Source organism: Stegodyphus dumicola, chromosome 3 (genome assembly GCF_044657685.1).
Source record: "Stegodyphus dumicola isolate Sdum_Otavi_A_Nest chromosome 3, ASM4465768v1".
NCBI classification, from domain to species: domain Eukaryota; kingdom Metazoa; phylum Arthropoda; class Arachnida; order Araneae; family Eresidae; genus Stegodyphus; species Stegodyphus dumicola.
Window position 1 is genome coordinate 24,433,372 of NC_140770.1, and position 22,064 is coordinate 24,455,435.

At 36.7% G+C, this 22,064-nt stretch overlaps 1 protein-coding gene across 1 annotated transcript in view; it reads right to left on the bottom strand.

Moving 5' to 3' along the window:
• Positions 1 to 22,064, bottom strand: part of LOC118202669 (uncharacterized) — a 665,482-nt gene that overhangs the window by 50,879 nt on the left and 592,539 nt on the right. Inside the window, exon 3 of the mRNA XM_085812650.1 lies at positions 2,758 to 2,893. Coding sequence (XP_085668776.1) covers positions 2,758 to 2,893 — 136 coding nt within the window. The remainder of the gene's footprint in view (positions 1 to 2,757; positions 2,894 to 22,064) is intronic.

Consider the following 22,064-nt stretch of genomic DNA (forward strand, 5'->3'; position numbering starts at 1 on the left):
ACATACATACATTATCAGGAATACTACTTCTTCTAATTGCCTTTGCAAACATAAATGGAGTCCTGAGTAGGAACAGGGTGTTTACTCAAAACAATGTTCGTGTAAGTGACAGAAGATACGACACAAATGGTTTACTGCCGTTCCCGTACTTCGGGATACAAGGAGCAGTACTTATGGTCCGAAGCGTAGAAAATAAAAAATAAAACTAAATTAAAAAAGACTAAACTCAGATACTTTACAAAGACTAGTAACGCGGAGATTGGCCTTTTAAACTCTACGCATGTAGTGAGCAGAATGCGGGAAACTACAATACGTCTTCAAGGTATCAAAGAGAACTAAGTTTTGGCCTCAAAGCAAACAGGAACTGACTGAAAAGCACGCGCGAGGTAAGAAGAGCGAGAAGTCTCTCTTGGCTAAAAGTCACAACTTAAATACTTAACAGTTTCCAAGCTCAATTTGCATAACTAAAACAAACCGCGTTTGTTCTGGCCGGAAGTGGAAAATAAGAGAGGGCAGTAATGTTTTAAAATAAATTAAACGTTAATAAAACTTAAAATCCTTATAGCATATGGCGTGTCTGCAGTAAGAAAAATTATGTACTTGATTGCAAGACTTTGGTTGGACAATATTATGACAATGCTTATATCTACATACTTACATCTATGTGACATGTCTGCAGAATGTAAATAATGAAGATAAGTTTGCAAAAGGAAACTGAAATACTTAATACAACAATTCATTCACTGTTACTGACACGATAGAAAAATCCCTTACTTAAGAAATAATAGAAAATCCTCTCAAAGCTATAGAAGAAATGAAACATAGCTGACGTTTGATTTGAATAAAGACTTAGATATTAGATTTTTAAAAGAAAATAATTTAGATCTACCTTTACTACTCCTAACCAAGAAAATATTGCTCAAATGATTGAAAAGGCCAGTGATTCAGAAACATGATCAGGTAAAGAAAAGCGGCGAAATGAAACAGCCAAACTTCTCCAGCTAAATTTTGACTTAAGCAGAAACCGAAGAAAGGTTATCGACTGAAGAGAATAATGGTAAGAAAGAAACGTATTGCAGATACGTTTAGAAAGATTACATAAAATAAGAGGTTCTTTAAAGTTACTGACCAGTAAGGGCTTGGAAAATAGATAAGATAATTTAAAGGCGCTAATTAAAAAAAAACTGAAATAATTTGGACTAAAAAAAAAAAAAAAAAAAAAAAAAAAATCAGATAATGATATTGCTCAGCAACTTACTAAGAAATGGGGAAGCGGATAAGGATTTTGTGGAGGAGTATTATAAAATATTTCTTTCCATATAAATGAGATAGTATTTTAAAATCAGCGTGTGTCTTTTTGATCGTGAAAGAGATAACATGAGAAGAGCATTTAGAAATAAAATATATGTTTCTTTAAAAATCACAAATGATCAGGCATCTAATATTGATATACTTTTAACAAAATTCTTAAACGAAAAAAAAAAATTCAAAATAAGAAAGAATAACTTCGACCTAAGATCAAATCCATCAGAACAAGGAGGGAGTATTGCTTCTAGTTCTGATCTCTGCTTTAAAGCGGCTGCAAAAACTAAAACTTTAGGAGAGACAGGCGCAACGGTAGGTGTTGATGTTAAGAAATTTCTTGAATCTGGAACTCTCTCAAAAATACTTAATCCCGAGTTTAAATCGGCTTTACAAAATATAGTAATAAACAGCAGGAAGGATTCTTAAAAAAATCCTGGAAACGGAGAGTATCAAAACTGGAATTTTTAACAAAATGATCGAAGAGAATTTTAAAAATGGGAAAAAAGTTTAGAAGAGTTTTTACTTCAGATTTGCTACTTCAAAGAATTGAAAAATGTGGAAACGATGTTATCAATTTGATGTATCCACAGGGCATGATGTATCTAACATTGGGTTTGTTATTATAACCATTTGAATTATATTTTTGTTGAACTTTGAACTCTTCTGGTGACTGCATGAAATTTAAAAACATTCCTGAAAATATAGTAACATATCTCAAAACACCAGGAAAAAATAATATATTGAAAAAAAAAATACATAAATAAAAAAAAATTACAAAATTCAAAATGGTGACTTTTTTGCTTTTTTACAAAATCTTTTATCTGTTAACTGCATGTTTTACAGCATGAAATACATAATTGAAAGAAATAAAAATCGGTCTGCTTTAGAAGTTTTAAGTTTTGTTAACTCAAACCCCTAAATTCGGACCATCTTTCTTGTTCGTTTGTTTTTTCTCCATTCGATGCTGTAGTTCTACGGATGAAGTGCGAAACGAAATAGAAACATTTTGTAAGTGGCTGGTGTTCTAAAGTTCGAGAAAAGTCAATGGAAAAACCTTGCAAACATTAAAGATGAAAGATTACATAATATTCAAAATATTGAACAATGGCAGAATACTTGCTTACAGCCAAGAAAGAAAATACTCGCGGATGACATTTTCACGCGTTTAAAAAAATTCTAGAAAAGTTTCGCTTCTTTTGTATATCCGAAGCAAATAAATTGATTTGAATTTTTATCACTTCAGGTAGGTATTTGAGCTGTGGGAATTGCAATATCTATCTATTTACTAAACTCTTTTAAGCTTTGAACTCCGAACAATTAACAAAAGCGATAATAAGCAGGAAAGTTTTAAGAACATGTTATCTTGCCCAAAGCATTCTTGGGCAATTTCTACCTCGCCTTCGAACATTTAGTGCAGTTTAGGGGAAAAAAGGTTACTGGAATTTCCATTACCTTGCACTGCCATGAATTTCTCAGACGATATGGACTGGAAGGAAGGGGCATCCGCAGATACCTCACATCGGTATGTTCCTTCCGCTGAGAGACTCGTGTTCTGCAGGTACACAGTGCCGTTCGAAGACCGGCTCATCTAAAGCGAAAGAAAAAAACAATAATTTAGATACATTTATAAAAATTTTCTGTTAAAGTGAGTTTATAAGGTTCCTGTCTAGAATTTACAGCTAAGTGTGCGGAACCTTGAAAACTGGTAAGCAAATAATCGCTTTAGTTCAGGAGACAGATACTGTATTTACGCGAATCTAATGCGCATCGTTTTTGGCCAAATGTAGTATTCAAAATTGGGGTGCGCATTAGATTCGATGGCGCATTAGATTCGAGTGCAAAGTTCGCCGATGACGTCAACCAAATTTCTCGACTACATTTACCGTTACATTTATCGTTGACACATTATTGCATAGAGGATACAAACTGCAGAGTACGTAGTCACGAAATGGAGGGCAAACAGAGAAGAATGTCATATGACGCTACTTTCAAACGTAAAGTAATTCTTTATGCTGAAAAAAATGGCAATAGAAAGGCAGGGAGAGAGTTCAACGTAGCTGAGAGCAATGTTCGCTTGTGGCGGCAACAGAAATTGGCACTGTTTGCAACTAAAGCTAGTAGAAAGAAATTCACTGGCCCTCCCAAAGGAAGATCTTTGTAGATCTTTGAAGATCTTTGATTGTAAAATCCTTCAAGAAATGCTGCATTTCAAATTCATTGAATGGCAGTGACGATGACGTGCTCTGGATGACGATGACGATGATGAGGAAAGAAGAAATGGATCTGCTTCTGACGAAGAGAGCTGCGAGGATTCCAGTGATGAAAACATTAGTGAATAAAGACGTTTACTATTAAGCACTGATTGTAGAAACTGTTAGCTAGATAGAAATGTTACGATTTATTTCATGCTCATATTTTACGATAGGTACCGTATATACGGTACTAATAACAAAATACTATATACGGTGCTAATTAACAATGATTGTTTCACATGACAATAGCCCACTAATAGGTTAAATCTATGTTCTGCTACTTTATGTATAAATCCATTGTTGTATAAAATATGGTATCTAAATTTAAATAAAATTATCATACCATTAATTGATAGTTTATATACAAATCCATTGTTGTATAAAATAAGATTCAATAAATTCCTCATATCATTGATGCGCATTACATTCGCCGACAAACAATTTTTTTATTATTTAAAGTTTTAAAATGGGGATGCGCATTAGATTCGATGGCGCATTAGATTCGCATAAATACGGTACTTAAACTTGAGAAGGGTTAATTACCCTTTGTTGGTCAAAACGTTTTACAGATGGACCTTTCTCAGGACGTACAGAACATCTTCCACTTGGGTTTGAACTTGAAGAATACTAAGAAGTAAAACTTAACTAAAAAGATATAGCCGAAGCTATCAAAATTCTACAGCAGTTGGCACCTTAAATGCTAAATGAGCGGCGAAGCTATCAAGGGTCTGAAATACGGCCGAGCGTAGGAATAGCTTAGAGAGAGTGTAGCGAAATGGCGAACGCGCGTTAGTCAGAATCTCTGGCTCTCTAACGAAGTCAGTCGAACTTCGACTTTAAGTACTGCTCTTCTTTCATTTGCATTTAACCGCGATTCTAAAATCACACTCTGGCAGGAAATTTGTAAACTGAATAAGAAGCGACAGGAAAGTAGCTTTAATTTAACTAAAAAATAACTGTTAACAACTTAGGATAAACCTTAAAAAGTTAATAGTAACTTATGAACTATATTATGAATTTATAAAATAAGTTTGTAGGGTTTATATTTATTTTAAGATTTAACATTTATTTTAAGCTATCTTTCCTGTCAAGCCTTTACTTTCCCCTAGAATTGCCAATGCCAGAGTATGTAAATTGTAGTAGAACGCGCAGTGTATTCAAATTTTAGCAGAAGTACGTTGAGTTTAAATAGAAGGGAAACGAGTTTGTAAGTGTGCTTCTTGAATCGCGAACGTGAAGGTTGCTAGGTAGAAATTTAAGAACCGCGCGTTTCGGCCTGTGTGCCTATCTCGGCAGTTCGCTGAATTTTTCAACTGCTTAATCAGTAAGCTGGCTGAATCTCAGCTGTAGTTTAGAACGCGGTTAAGTTAGTTTCAGCCTCCTAGGTAGTGATCTAGTTATTTATTCATCCTGTCATTAAATTTTAGTTTCACATTTATGTTTTGTAAACCACCGGGTCGGCGTAGTTAGTGAGCGTCAAGTGAACGCAGCTGTTATTTCTAAAGTGGAATAAAAAGGGCTTTAAAACCCTTCTTACGTGTTTGTGTAACTTTACAGTTCATAGCAGTCACTACCACAGTGCCTGACAAGTTGGGGCCATCACAACACTACAAGTTAAACTTATGGAATTATCGGATACCATTATAAGTCTCGTATTAAGCAATATTTGCATTTTTCAAATGCGTTTTGCGATTTTTATATAGGGTTAACTTCAAAGAAACGGACAGTTTTAAAGTTTTATAAAAAAACTAGTTTTAATAGCATTGCTGAAATACTTGTATGGTTAGCCATATTATTCCGTTGGCATCAAAAGCGCTCACGTGATGCTGTCATCATGAATAAAGGAGGTCATAAACTTACACTTGCTGTATAAAACGGTAATACACGCTGTAAGATTCTAACCTGTGTACTTTTAAATTACAGTTAAAGTTGAAGATTCTTAAGAACTGATAAGCGAATAATCGCTTGAGTTCGTGACGCAGAGAACAAAACGTACGAAGTGTGAAATTACCCTTTATTATTCCAATAAAGTTTAACAGAACTCCTTCTGGAAGTTTTACAATAAAGTCTCCATTCGAGCTTAGGAAACTAAGAACTAAAACGTAATTAATCTTAACTAAAAAGATATAGCCGAAGCTATTAAGATTCTAACAGAGTTGGTCCTTAACGCTAAATAACGGCGAAGCTATCAAGGGCCTAAAGTACGGCCGAGCGTAATAATAGCTTAAGGGAGAGTAGCCTAAAAAGGCGGCCGCGTGCTAGTCAGAATCACTGGTTCTCTCTCACGAAGTCAGTAGAACTATAGAGTTACATACTTCTCCTCATTTGCATTCAAACGCGATTCAAAAAATACGTTCTTGCCGCCAGTTGTAAGCTTGAAATTAAGAAAACGCAGGACAGTATCTTTCACTCAAAATTTAACTGTTAGATAAATTAACATACTCCTTACAACGTTTTCTGATAAAAACAAACACTTGAGCGCCCAACTGGGATAGTGGTTAGTGACACTGACTGTTGTACCGAAGGGCCCGGGTTTGAATCCCGGAGAAGGCATTGGTGTTTGCAAATGCATAAAGTCTGTGCTACATGAGGGCACTCTAAATATGCGGCCAACTGAAAGTCCTCTCGAGAGTATTGTAGTAGAAGAGGGGTGGGAGGTCTCCCCAGGGTGCTATATCTCAATATTTCGAGGCAGAGATGAGCTTTAAAGGAGGGTTGTCACGTATATGTTGCTCAAGACTCTTGCTAACCACAGGTGCATTGGACTCCTTGCCACACTGACTGTCTTGGGCTTGTGTTGACCACTGTCGGAGGGAACGGGTCTAGTCGCCGCTGACGTTTCGCCGTCAAGACATATTTTTCTTTACACGACTGTATTATATCTCGACGCATCATTTTCAGTTGATTTAAACTAATATCTCTCTTCAGTTTAATAATTTAATTCGATATGATAAACGTTTTATATAAAATAATGTATGAAATATTTTTGTGTACAGTTTTATACAAATACACCATCACACACGACATATTAACTTTAAGAGAATAAGCTGCTGACAAGATTCCTGAGTAATTCCGTTTTACAGTCATGTTTCATAAAAATGTGAATTTACTGTTTGTATGAGTGATTTCTCCGAACTAGACGATTAAAATTTCAAGACATTTTGACGAATCATGTAAATATTGTACACGCGTAATTTAAAAAAATCTTCTTTTCCGTACAAGGAAGTCACAACATGACTTCCTTGTACGGAATATTATATTATACGCATTTTTCTTGCATTTCATTTAAACATATTGGATTGACAGGTGACAGGTGACGGAGGACGGGGACGCCTGGTGTTTAACGGAGGTAAACAGGCATATGTCCCACGCCCTCCCCTATATAGATACAAGAACTCCCTGGGGTCCCACAAGGGCGCACCTGGAGTTACTGAGCCTTCATGAAAAAGTTTACATGGCCATACAAGGGCTATTCCAGTTTGACATTGGTTCTGTACAGATTCTTATGTTAATGGTTGACCTGGGTGTTCATAGGCCATAATGCATACATGAAACATAACATTACATACATGATATGACATGACATTAAACTTATACATAATACTTGCATGAATTAGTACATACATACTTACACTTCACATGACATTAGACTACACATACATAATGCATGACATTAATCTACACTTATTAGAGTTATAACCTGACTGTATACTACGTTAAGCTAATGGTATTGCGAACTTGCTAAGTTACTTTATAACTGGATTACTTATAGTTTATATTATTGCTATTACTTCTTAAATGACATTATGATATATAACAAGATAGGCACACATACTTTGCCTTATAATCATATATGCGTTACTTAAAATAATACACATGGGGCACGCGCTAATGACTACATTACCGATTACGTTATGTTAAAAGTACACATAGTATGACGTATTACACTCATTGATTAAATTACTTACATTACACTATTACTTACATTACTTACATTACACAGTTACTTATACACTTACATATTTACAATTTTAGACATAACACCTGCTAAGTTACAATAGAGACATAGAATTATTGCGCTGTGTATGTTATTATTCCTATGATGGTTGGCAGACATCCTGCCCTAGAGCGCTCAGCTGCTGTATAATTTTACATATATTTCTTATCGCAGGTGCGTGTTTGATGATGAACCTCTTGTAAGGTACTATATCCGTAGTGGGATATGGTAGGTGATGGCTCGTCGTGAGGCTACAGTTGAACACGTAGTGGTCGGGGGAGCCAATTTCCCCACACACACACGCTTCTGTCATGGAAATAGCACGCTTATAAAAGAAGGTGGGAAAAGGGCCATGCCCCGTGATATAGTTTACTAAAGGAGGTATGGCCTGTAAGCGTTCTTTATCTACTACAGGGTAGAACTCGAAAGTCCTTCTGCCGGTATCTCCATTCTCCCATTCGTGTTGCCATTGTTTATTCCCTATGTCTCTTAGTTGTCTTTTTAAAAATGACGGCGGGATTAGTGCTGAGACAGCCTGTGAATTATTGTTGATTGCTGCCTCATTGGCCAGTTGATCTGCCATCTCATTGCCTGCGATTCCAGAGTGGCCTCTTACCCATTTGAGCTTGATGTTAGATTGCTGATTGCTATGCAATGTCTGTTGGATTTGCAGGATTATGGGAGATGTGTGATGATGATTCTTTAATGCCTGCAGCACTGACATGCTGTCTGTGCAGATTTCTGTTCGTGCAAGTTGTATGTCATGTGCGTACTGTATTGCCGCTTCAATTGCTATGGCCTCCGCCTGGAAGATACTATTGTGAGCTGCAAGATGACCTTTCCATTGACTGTGAAGTGTACCATGCTCATAATAAGCATAAGCACAACCCACTCCGTTATCATGTTTGGAGCCATCTGTGTAGAATTGCGAGGCGACTGGTACATCCTCTATTCGCGGCGTAGATCTCTTTGCTATTTTGACGTGTATGCCCGAGTTTTTATGTGCTGGGTGCACGTGCTGTGTGCTGCCTGGTGTTTCGTACTGCAGCGTGCTGAAGACTGTGGTGTCGAGTGCAGCATTCTCCTTTAATCTTATTACCCGCTCATATATTGCTTCTAACTTGGCCCTGATATGAAGGGGTGTGAGCCCGGTAAGCACAAGTGCTGCATTTGTCGCGGTTGTTCTATATGCCTTGCTAATGTTGAGAGCAAAAGGTCTTTGAATTGCTGACAGGGCTTTTATTTTACGGCTGCTCATTGGTAGTGCCCAAATAGCTGAGGCATAGAGTACAATCCTTTCTGCAACCGTCAAGTAGAGCAGTTTTTGAATGTCAGGGTTCTGCCCCCAGTTTTGTCCCCGAAACTGCCTGGCTTTCTTTGCAATGTTAGCTGTTCTGACTTTGACTTCTTCTAGATGTGGTAGCCAGGTCAAGCCTTGGTCCCACGTGACTCCAAGGTATTTCAACGTTTTTTTGATTTTCAAGTTTCTGCCCATTAGCTTAATACAAGGTCGTCTCGTGGGGTTTGTACCTGGACGCGGTATGACCATGGCCGTAGATTTCCGGGCTGAGATAACGAGTTTCAGCTTTTGGCACGTGTCATAGAATTTGGAGCAAGTGGCGGAGCCGTTCCTCTCCAGTTCGTCTCGCGTACGGCCAGTAACTAGTAGTGCCGCATCATTGGCATACGCCACTACTTTGGTGTGGTCAGGCCAATTGAGTTGCAGTAGCGCATTGAACGTAATTATCCAAAGCAGGGGCCCCGCGCAAGAGCCTTGTGGGCAACCCCTCTCCTGCTTCTTTGTATAGACACCACTATTGTTTGCGATTATGAGACTTCTTGAGTCCAGATAATCGTTGAAGATGTTATATAGATTCCTGGGGCACTTTGCCTCCCTGAGGGCCTGCTTGATTGCAGGCCACCAGAGGGAGTCAAAGGCACTCTGAAGATCTAGTGATATAAATGCCGTGTGCCGGTTATTGGCTCTATTATCGTTAATGTGGCTTCTGATCTTATCTAGAGCGTGTATTGTAGAGAGGCCAGTTCTGAACCCATATTGGTTATTGCTAAGGAATTTGGTACGGTGAAGGTGGTACTTTAGCCTATTCACCAGAAGTTTCTCGTAAACCTTCCCCAGCGCAGACAATAAACATATCGGTCTGTAGGAGCTGGGGTCTTCTGGTGATTTATTCTTTTTAAGAAAGAATACGACTTGGCCCTTTTTGAAGGCCGATGGAAATATCTGCTGTCTTAGCAATTTATTAAAGGCCTTGAAGTATGTTGGGCAGGCAGTGTATGCGACCCTGATGATTCCATAGTCCAGTCCGTCAGGGCCTGGCGCTTTCTTGAGCGGAAGATATTTGAAGACTTGCTTAATCTCCTCCGTTTCGAAAGGGATATCATCCGGGGTATCTGGGACGTCTTGACAGTCTCTTGTTAGTCTTTGTTGTGGCGTGTCATCCTCTGGGTTATCTTCCCTTAAGGCTGCATTCAGATATGTGGTAGCAGTATCTTCTGCTATGTTGCCGGTGGAGGGTGGATTTGTGGTCTTGGCGTACAGATGATCCGGCTTGAAGACTTTGGAGGTTGCTAGTTTGTGCAGTATTCCATATGGATTTGAGTTCTCCGTACAGAACTTCCGCCAGCTGGCGATCTTCGCCTTTAGGAGGTTAATCTTGTACGCTGCTCTTTCCTTTCTGAATGCTGCGAGGATTGTAATCTTTGCTTCCTCGTCTGTCGTAGAGCGTAGACGGCGTCTTAACGCCCTGCACTTCTGCCGTTGTTGGCGCAGTTCTTTCGTCCACCACGCAATACCCTGTAGTCGTTTTGCAGTCCTGGTGGGCAGGTATTGATCACATATGCATCGAATGGTGTGTAGAAGTTGTTCTGTATGGTCATTAAGGTCATTCTGATTATTGCATAAATCCAACGCTTGCTCCTTTTGTTGAAGCGCCTGCGAAAAGGCCCTTGTGAGTGCCTGTATTCTATTCTTTGGTAACTTAAATCTCCTGAGTATGCTAATGCTCGTATCACCTTCTATATTGAAGTAAATATATCGGTGGTCCGAACAACTTTCGTCTTCGGCCACCTGCCAGTCATGGACATTATTGGCGATGTCCTGGGTAGTGATAGTGATATCCGGCCAGCCCTGATGGTAGGTATTATCAAAGGTTGGCTGTGCATGAGGTGCATTGATAATTTAAAGGCCGTTAGAATTCAGGAAATCTTCTAGCAGTTGCCCTTTAGGGGTGGTGGTGGGATACCCCCATATGGTACTATGGGCATTGAAATCACCACCGAGTAAGTGCGGGATCGATGGGTACTTAAAGCTAATGTCCTCAATGCTTGAAATAGTCTCTTGAATGTCATCTGGAGGGGGGCTGTAAATTGAAGAGATAATTAACTGCATCCTCGCAAAACTTAATAGTATTGCTACGTGGTCTCGCTGTTGCTTTATAATCAGAGGCGACCAGGCTGTGTTGCAGCAAACTATTGCAGTTCTTGGTGCAGGTTCATTTGCTGCGGCTTTGCACTGGTAAATCTTCCAGGCAATTGGTAGGCATGCCACCTCTCCAGTTCTGCAGTACGGCTCCTGTATTAAGAGTATATCTGGCTTATGGGTTACTGCGTGCTGTGCAAGATGCGCCGTTGCGACTTCTGCCTTCTGCAGGTTTATTTGAATACATTTTATAGAGTCTCCTGGGGTACGCGATGCTGTCAGTTGTTGATCAGGCGGTTGCGGCTCAGTCATATTTTGTGCCTCTTCTGATTGTAGCAACGTACCTGCCGTACGACGGGCAGTTGACATCGTAGGCAGGGTGGTTACAAGAGATGCTTCTGCCGGTCCTGTAGTTGTAGTCCGCGCAGTTAATGCAAGCAGGTCGTTGTGCACGGCAGTTTCGCACTTCGTGGTCGTCTGTACAGAACGCGCAGTAGTTTCTATTTTTGCAGTTTTTCTGGACGTGGCCAAATTCCTGACACTTATAACACCGCTTGGTGTTAAAAAACTCCGAGATTCTATAGACTCGCCAGCCAATGTAAAGTCTTGGGGTCTGCAGGAGGCGTTTGAAGATAGATGGTTGACACTCAATGACCCACTTGACAGTGTTCCATCTGTCCCGGAGTTTGTAGAGGATTCTGGCTGTCGCTTTGGTGGCACTGAATTCTGATGCTAAATTACGTTCCAATTCTGTCTCCTGTATATCAACTGAGACTCCGTGTATGGCAATTCTTGGTAGGCGTGTGGCCGGAACTTTTATGTCCACTAACTCTTGGCCTTTATCACTTGTCAGTGAGCTTTGCAGCTTATTAAGATCGTTCTCTGAGTGGCAGTCAACTGCCAGTCCTCCTTTTTGTATGTTTCTTATAGCCGCGACCTTTACTCCTAGCTTTGGCAGTGGGAACACCTCGCTGAGTTTAGTTTTGAGTTCCTGGCTCGTAGAGCAGGTGGCCTCCTTCGGATATATTAGTAGCGTGTGACTTGGCGCTGCCACTTGGTGTTGACTTTTTATCTTCGCTGTAACTGCCGCGTAGGTTTTCTGCTGCTGTACGTGCCGTTGCTGCGACTCCTCGTGTATGCTGTTGTCCTGTTGCACTGTGCTTGGACTGCTGCCGTGTGCGAGATCACAACACAGCACTGTTGAAGTGTTTGTACTTGCTTCGGCTGTTGGTGGCTTGACTATAGGGGTTGGACCCTCGAGGGCTAACTTTCGCAGAGCTTCTAACGCCTGTAGTAAGTCCTCTCTAAGATTGGTGGGCAGACAGTACTTACCACCTCTATACGTAAGTACTCCGCTTTTGATATGTTCGTGAACTGTATCCACTTTACTCTCGTAGGTAAGGTCAGAGGTCAGTAACACTGTTAAATTTGTGCAGCTGGGAGTTACGTCCCCGTCAATTGGTAGTACAGCTTGACGTGGCATGATGCATTTAATTGGCCTGTATTCACTGGCGTTGTCTCTCAGGTAGTCTCTGTTGCCACTTAGAGACACTGAGCACGTGATAATATAGTACTTAGTACTGAAATACACTATACACGGAACACACAAAAACACTGGTTCATTCAATTGCACTTATCACTACTGCACTGGATTATGTTACTGATGCACAGCACTAATACGCTTAGCATTAATATGCACTATACATGGGAACACACAGAATATGCTGTTTCACATATGAAGCACAATGCACGGTAGCACGCACCTGTAGAAATATTAAGGCACTATGCACAAAACACAAAAATGGTGGTTCACGGAAACCACTATGCACAGTAGCACTTTAGATGTTAGAAATTCACTTCACTATCGCTTAAAAGGCCTTTAACATAATTGCACAATTCACTTCAAAACTCAATCACTATGTGCACTTCACAAAGGCAAATTTGCACATTTCGCGACTAATTTTAACTTTCACAATAACGCTTATGCGCTTGTTGCACTTATCACTTGCACTGGTAGCACTCACTATATCACTTATGCACTATTTGCATTTAACACAATTTGTACAATTCACTTAAAGGCTTATTCACTATGCGCAATTCACAAAGGCAGATTGCACACTTCGCGATTAACTTCCACTTCACTATATCACGTAAGCACTTGTTGCACTTCACTGACTGCACTTCATTTGTGCATTATTTGCTCGTACACTTATTGCACTTCTCTTATTAGCACCTCAATAACACAATACAGACTTAAAATACAAATAATTGTCCTGAACCCTGAATAATGGATATACACTGAGTAGTTGAACCAAACAAGAGCACATTAACACTGAGAAGTATCACTATGAAAAATTATTGCAAATACAGAGTAAGTATACAAGGGAATCCACAAAAATTAAAACATAATGTAAGCATACTATACATTCAATAAAATATAAGCATTCAATAACAACAGAACCTGTGTTCAATAAGAATCGCATCTGTAATTAATCTAATTAATTTACAAATTCAGTTACTGCAATTGAGATGCTCATACCGATTAGAGTTGAAAGTTATCAGATGCTGAAAGACACTTATATGAAAACACACAAGGTATTTTTTTTAAATGTCTGTATATGCAATTAACCTAATTAAAAATACCACTCGTGCCAGTTAGGATAAATAAGATAATCTTATGCTGAAACACACGTTATTCATGCGCAGTATACAGTGGTCAGTTGGACCAATGAATTGTCTTATAATTAATTACATTTAAAGCCTGCCCATGTAACAACCAAATTACTAAGCAACGTGACAGGACATACATAACGAATACATGAATCAACTTAGAATGTGCTGCATACAAATTCAAATAATCTAGTGACTTCTAACCTGATAATTAAGCCGAATTATGAAAGTTAATTAGAGAGCTTACCCTCTTGCTCGGCTCTGTTCTTCTGTACTCAGCATTGGTAAAACATTTGCACAGAGATTACGGAAACACAAGAGCTTGAACACTGCACACGCACTTCACAATTGCAAAATTAAGACACTACGCTAATTAGTCATTAGCATGAACCGTAGCACTGGGATCGATGTTGACACTTGCACTAAGTTGGAAATGGAAAATAAATATGCTAGAAATTTAGAACTCTTTAACTACCAGTCCGATCAGTTCCAAATTTAGATACTCATAATCCCCTCTTAATGACAGGGACAATGCTGCTGGAATTAATTAGATGACTCAATTAGATCCGGGGATAGCACTCTGGAAAAAAAGCCCCACTCTCGTTAAGTATCCTTTTGTTGTCGCCCTTCGAATGTCGCTCAGCAGGGGGTTGTTGCTTCCGGGCGACCGTTAAGATTCGCGAAAGGTCAGAGGTCACTGTTACCTCGTGGTTAAAAAAATGAAAATTATCTAAAAATTCATATCTCTTGATCCAGCTGTCGGAATGTCTTAAAACTGGTATCCTTAGAGTCCTGAGACAATGTCCTCTCCGATGATACCAATTACTAGGCACGTCGGGTGGCGGCGGCTGCTCGGCGGGCGTGAGAAGACATCCTTCAGTGCTAACAATGGGATACACAATGGTCAGCGCTTAATTAGCTCGTAATTAGTAAACCAAGGCACGTAGAAACACAAATGATTATCCTCGTAATCCTCTAAATGTTGGTTATCCGGTGCAACTGCTTTTGGAGCTCTAAAATTAAAACTTCCGCTGCTATAAAAGCTTAAATTGGAGCTGCGTGGTAACCACCTTCACTCTCGGCGTCCACGGCGCGTCTATATTGGATTGAATTAAATCTACTTCGCCGACAACGCATGAGCCACACTAGAATAAATGCATTCTTTAAAATTCACTCTAGTATTTATTTACCATAGCGACACTCTGGCGCTAGATTCACTTAACAGTATTATATTTCGTTCATATTATAACTCATAATGCACAAAATTTATATCATTTAAAGAATGGAATTATCTAATCGTTGCCACATCTTCTATTCAAATACTATAATAAAGCTAGAATGATGTATAAAAGAAATTAAGCAAACAAAACAAAAAAGAAACAGTTTTCCACAGACGATTGAGTATTTCTCATTCAATTAATTCAGTTTTCTCTTCGCGAGAAGGCATAAATACATAAAAACTCAAAATATCTGCATTAAAAATTACGAAGTAAATCTTAAACACTTATTTCCTCGAAAAAATTCCAGAAAGGATTAAGCATGACTTAATTGGCAATAATAAATGAAGGAGTTATCTTTGTTGTTGCGAAGCTAAGTTTCTCAAGATTGGCAACAAATCCACTAGTCTGCTGTTTCAAATGTAAACAATCAATGGCCGCCATAAAAATAAAAGGCTTAGCGGCACTTAAACAACTTTAAAATTGTTGATAATTCTAAAAATATTGCATACATATTTACTAAAGGCATAAAAACCTTAACCGGAAGACAAAAACAACATATTTCAATCATTTTTAAAGCAAAAAATGTATAATTTACAAACATATAAGAGTAAAGAAACTGAGATCACTGATCCGGGTAACAGAGTGGATATATATATAAATATATTTATATACGTTTGGTGCGGACGATTGCAACCAAAATACGAGGTGCACATCTACATGTTATAGCAGTCCTACATACAAAATTTCAACGCTCTGAGGCTACTCGTTTTGAGTTATGCGAGATACGTGTAACGTACGTACAAGTTCGTACAAATGGCACGAAAAATTCTCTTCAGAATTCATTTTAAAGCAGTTTCATAATTTTTTGGAGGAAACGAGTCTTTTATTCTCCCCGTACGTACGGATATCACGCAAAAACATCGTTAAATTGCATTCGATAGCTGTCAAAATGGATATTTTCGTTGAAATATGCTGCCTGAAACTTTTCGCAATCACAATACTTCCTTTTTACTTCGTACAAGGAAGTAAAAATCGATAATATAACTTCTGTTATACCAGAAGTTTATCCCCAGTTTTCTTTACTGACATAAGTTTCCAACTAGGTGTAATTTTTTTATATCTTTTACATGTAAATAACTATATGTATATTAAAAGCAACCTTTATACAAAAGGTAGGCAGAATTTTTAAAGTAAATGAATTTAATACGGCAAGATAAAATACAGTCATGTATAGAAAAATATGTCTTGACGGCGAAACGCCCACAGTAAAATGTCCTAGACCCTTGTCAGATAAGTGAGATTGGTAACAATAGCAACAGACAAACATTTTTCGATTTATAAGCATATAACCTGTCTATAAACTCTGAAGGTTTAGAGTAAGAAAACTGCATTATGGCTTAGAAGAACTATTCTAACTATCGAAGCTTAAAATAGCTCGATTTTTATGAAATTTTATATATTAATAAAGAATTAGGAAAAGGAATACGAGGTAGTTACACACATTAATAGAAGATTTTTAGTATTTATATATATGTTACCTGGAAAGTATAAACCCATCATTTTGTAGAATACCTAGGCATTTTTATGCAATGCTAAAAAACTAGCCGACAATGTATGAAACGACTAAACATTCTATAGAATGCCAAATGACAAACCGGGAAAACTCCAAATGACAGACCGAAATGTTATACTTATATGAATGACAAATAACATACTTAAATATATCTCCATATTATGTAGTACAATATCTGGGGAAAATATATAATGATTCGGGCAATATATTAGCAGTTGTAATGAGTATGACAGTTTCTATCGACTTGAAATTTCTGAAAAAAATTTAAAACAACTAAATATGAGATCACAGTTCATTTTATACTCCAAGAACTTGCTTAGAATTCAAGATACTCCTGACCACGAGATTCCTATCTGGTCAGCTGCAATTTCTCAGTTCGATGGAAATGGCCAATAAATTCGTCAAGTGTGTGTGTAGTCATTCAAGCCTGCCAAGTTGCAACAAAATAGGTTAATTTTAATATGTTACTTTTTACGCTAAAATTTCGTTCACTTTCATAAGAAAGGCATAAATTTTGTTTCACACAAATTTATTTTTCTTTATGTACTTTGAATAAACGATTTTTAATGGCACTCTTTCATTATTTTTTGAAACTAACATTTGTATTTTGGAGGCATGGCTATCTTTTAAATAATAGCTTTAACATGACTTTTTTCGCACACTTTTCCTAAATAGTATTTGAACTTCTATAGAACGCTGAAGTATATACAATGAATAAATAAAATATATGATAATTCTCATATTTCATGCTTTCCCTACAAGCGTCAAGCGTTGTATAAAACGCTTAGGTACTATTTACAATGCTTAGATAAAGTATAATATAATTTTCATATTTTTTGCTTTCCCTAAAAACGTCAGGCATTCTATAAAATGTTTAGGTAAAGTATACAATAGTTCTTATAGTTCATGATTTCCCTAAAAACGTCAGGCATTCTATAAAATGCTTAGGTATTATATACAATGCCCTTAGGCAAAATATATTACAATTCTCATATTCATACTTTGGCTGAAAACATCAGGTATTCTATAAAATGTTTAGGTACTATATACGATGCCTAGGTAAATTATATAATAATTCTCATGTTTTATAGCTTGCCTAAAAACGTCAGGCATTCTATACAACGCTTACGTGTAACAAGCATATACAAAGCCTAGGTAAGGAATATAATAATTTTCATATTTGATGCTTTCCCTAAAAACGTCAAGAGTTCTATAAAATGCTTAGGTGTTATATACAATGCATACGTAAAGTGTATTATAATACTCACATTTTATACTTTGCCTAAAAACGTCAGGCAATGTATAAAACACCTAGGTATTCTATAAATTGCCAGAATTTCATACTTTGCTGGTAACATAATTATTTCGGTATTATGATGCATCAATACCTCTCTTAACAAGATTAATTAATGCAATTAAAATATCGTGCGAAATAAAATAATATTAATGAAATACAGAATATGGTTATTAATACTGAAATTGATGTAATTATTTGTTAAAATCTCTTTGTATTTTTCTTGGAATATGAATTAAAAAGCGATAATCGAACATAAAAATATTTGTAAATATTGTAATTCACTCAACTGTTTTTTTAAAAATCTTTTTATATTTTTCATTGATTACTTATATAAAATTAAACTAAGTAAAGCTTTGAAAAAGTCTTATCTAATCGTGAATATTTATAATGTGTAAAGAGAAACTAATTTTGTTTTTAGGCTAAGATTTATCTAAAGTAATTCAGACTTTCTTTGTTTTCAATTTTCTTCATATTTTCCTTGGCTATCAGCTTAAAGTATTATCAGTTATTCTATGAACCTGAATGTTTTCTTGATCGAAGTAAGTTGTTGGTTTGTTAGCACTGATAAACGTTAAATTGCTTTGTTAAAATTACACTTTTGGGAGAGTTTTGCTGTTAGTAAATCCGTTTTAGTCCTATTTATGTAGTTGCTTTGGCCCATGATTAACGAGGTTCGCTATCTCTGCAATTTTAGTTCACTAATTTTCTCTTAAACGCTGAGCAGCCCGTTCAGGACCGTTATTACATATACGTGATCATACAAATGATCACGAGTCTCGAAGGCCGTGATCACTCCTGTGTGATTATTACAAATCGGAACGTTTTAAGTTTTTAAACGACACTAGATGGCGGTAGAAGTCAGTTTACATTTTCGACTAATGTTCCACAGACATAGACCTTATAAGAAATAGACTAACCCAAACGGGTTTTCTCCCTCGTCTGAGGCGTTCCCGGCTGTCACCTTGATCACATCCGGTGGAGTAGGGACGACTTGCAGAAAAATAACAGTGGTTGCCTATTGCAGCGTGTATAATTGCAAGAGCTGGTTGTAGCGCCTCATTTCACAAATTATAAATTCTACATATTTTTATTTTTGAAACTGAGATTGATTTTTATAAATTCAGCATATTTATCAAGCAAAATTAACGTTCCAAATAATTATAAAGCTATTGCATGCTTTCAGGACTGGATATTTTTTTAGCTTTTCATATGCTGTAAAGAAATTTGTAACTACTTCCTTTAGAAAATAATATTTTAAATCTGAATTAATAGAAAATTTCAAACAAGCAGTTTTCTCTTGTAATTTTTATGCTTTTTATTGGCGCAAATAAGTAAAAAATACTCAAACATTTAAAAACGAATTTTTGAAAGTTTTGTTTAAAATTCTAAATTGTGCTGCTTTTTTAAAATTATAGATGAGTATTATAGCACAATTTCTATAAAGGAATTTTATTTCAATTATATTTCATAATACATCATAGTGATAAACACTTTTGACTCATTAAAAATTTTTTATACATTTAATTCTAATATTAAAATTGTATTTAACCGTAATAATTAATTTTGCTTGTATTTTATAGTGATTATTTTTTAAATTTGTTTTTAGTTCTGCATATTGTTAATTTAATTTATTAGCCCAAAATGGCGGTAGCCCAGAAAGGCTGTTAGTTTCGAAGCGGCATTTTTCGCTGTTTTACTGTAAATGTCCGTGTCTCCTTGCAAATTGTTGTTACCAAATATTATCGCCCTGTATTATGTTTAAAGAAATTAAATAATAAAGATTCTGCATAAATACATATATGTTTCTAGCACTGTGACAAAAAGGACAGTATCTAGAGACATCAAATTTTGAATAATGTAATCCTCCACCCGAACATGAATATCTGGACGGCCGAATTTCGAATTTGTTTTAATCTATTTCAAATTTTGTAAAACTTTAACGAATTTTTGATTAACAAACTGAACGAGTTCAGAACGAGCACTGAACGGAAAATAACAGTTTTGTTTCCAGTGCGGAACTTCTAAAGATATGCTGTTCTCAAATGTATGCGGTTTACGGGCGAAGAACATGATATTCATTAAATATAGGTACCACACAAAACGTTAAAAAAAGGTACCTTTTGGGCGTAATATAAAATCTGAGTGCTTCTAGATTTTATTTTACCTTTCTCCCCCTTCATTACACTCAGAAAATTTATGCTCCGAATTTCATAAATTACTAAAATAAATAATCCACTTTAATGTTAATAATTTAATGATGATATAATCAAATAAATAATCGTTTTGTAATGTTATTATAGTTTTGAAAATCACTGCCTGAAAATGGTCATTAAGTTAAAAAAAAATTATCAGATCTTGTTTAAATTTTACCTTATTTATTTCAAAGCATCACGTATTATCAATCGTATTTAATTTTATGTTATTTTTACGCAAAATTAAGTTCATAAATTTTGTGCTTAGAGTTTTTAACCGTTTTACAAAAGTAAACACGTTTGTACAAGAATTACGCGTGAAAAAATGCGCGAAATGCAGTAAAAAGTGCTTTAATGAGATATATTAAATTCTATTTGGAAAAACTGTGGCTTTCATAATCTCATCACTATACAACGTATCACATTTAATTATTAAAAAGCGTTATGTGATACAAACGCCATAGGTTTCAGTGTTAAAGTAAACCAGATCGTCCCTACTCTTTCTTGCCGACATGTAGGTGACGCGCGCCCCGCCCACTGGGTTAGTCTATCTCTTATAAGGTCCATGTCCACAGAGAGTTGACGTTCAAGACGCGTTTTCGCTTCGGAGATTTTTTTGTATTTTTGTTATATCAAGGGAATTTGAACATGTGTTCTATTTTTTTGGGAGGATAGGCACTAATAGGATTTTATAACTGAGAACAGTTGATGCATTTAGTTGTATTGGTGAAATTTGTTTTCTGCGTGTAATGTAATAATAGACACTTTAATTTGTTCAAATTAAAGTGTCTATTTTTTACGACAATATATATTTGTAAATAACTTTGTTTTACTTCCTTTACAAGGAAGTATTTTAACCGCGAAAAATTTCGGGTATCATGTTTCGACATAAATATCCATTTTTAGCCCTCTTGAATCCATTTGAATGATGTTTTTCGGTTACATTCGTACGTACGGATGGAATAAAGAACTTTTTTCCAAAACGGATTGTACGAGGGTCAGTCAAAAAGTTAGTTGCACTGCCTAAGAAAACAAAACCAGAGCAAAATTTTACAATAACTTTATTTATATCTTAAAGTTCCATTCAAAATCTACTTTCCAACGTAATTACCTCCGTTATTTAAGCATTTGTCGAGGCGTAAGTTTTTCGATGCCTTCTGCAAAGAAAGAAATCCCATCCAACGTCCGATAACCATTGTTGGGCTGCAGCTTTCACTTCGGCATCCGAATGGTACCGTCGCTTTGAAAGTTCTTGTTTCATGGGACCAAACACGTGGAAGTCAGGAGGTGAAAGGTCTGGGCTATAAGGAGGGTGATTCCACACTTCCCACCTAAAATTTTCAGAAGGTCACACGTTTGTTTTGCTGCATGCGGTCTTGCATTGTTATACAGGAGCACAATGCCGTTCGACAGTTTACCTGGCTGTCGATTTTCAAGTGATTGTCGCAATCGTTTTAGTGTTTCACATTAAGAAGATGTATTAATTGTAGCACCCTTCGGCATGAACTTGTGCACCTCCCTTTTGGTTTACGATCATCCGCACCAGACGTATGCCACTCTCATTTTCTGATTTCTAACGTAACTTGTTATTTCCATGGTTGCCAAATGTCCCGCTTCACTGTTACAGTTTAATTCGCCGTACCTGTTACAATTCAATAGCAAAATTATAAAACTTTTAAAGGCAGCATAGGCGCATATGTTTAGAATTCCCAATGCAATGTAAAGTACTGGCATACGTTTTTCCATTTTTTACAATATTTTCTCAGTTTATCATATCTGTGTTCAGTTTTGTTAGTAAGATGGCTTGTAAATTTTTTATTTGTCTTTTGTCTTAACGTTTTGTGCGTTAACTTTATTTATTAAATATCACGTTCTTCGCCTTCGATTGAACGGCAAAATAAAAAATATTTAAAAACAGCGTACTTTTAGAACTTCCGACACAGTCTCGTCCGCTGAAGATAAAAAATATTCTTTACAGAGTTGTTATTGCTCGCTTTCAAGTCGTTGAGACTGTTAATAAAAATTTCATTAAAGATGTATTAAAATATGAAATATAAAATTCGGCCTTCCAGGTGCACATGTTCGGGTGGAGGATTACGTTATTCAGAATTTGATGGCT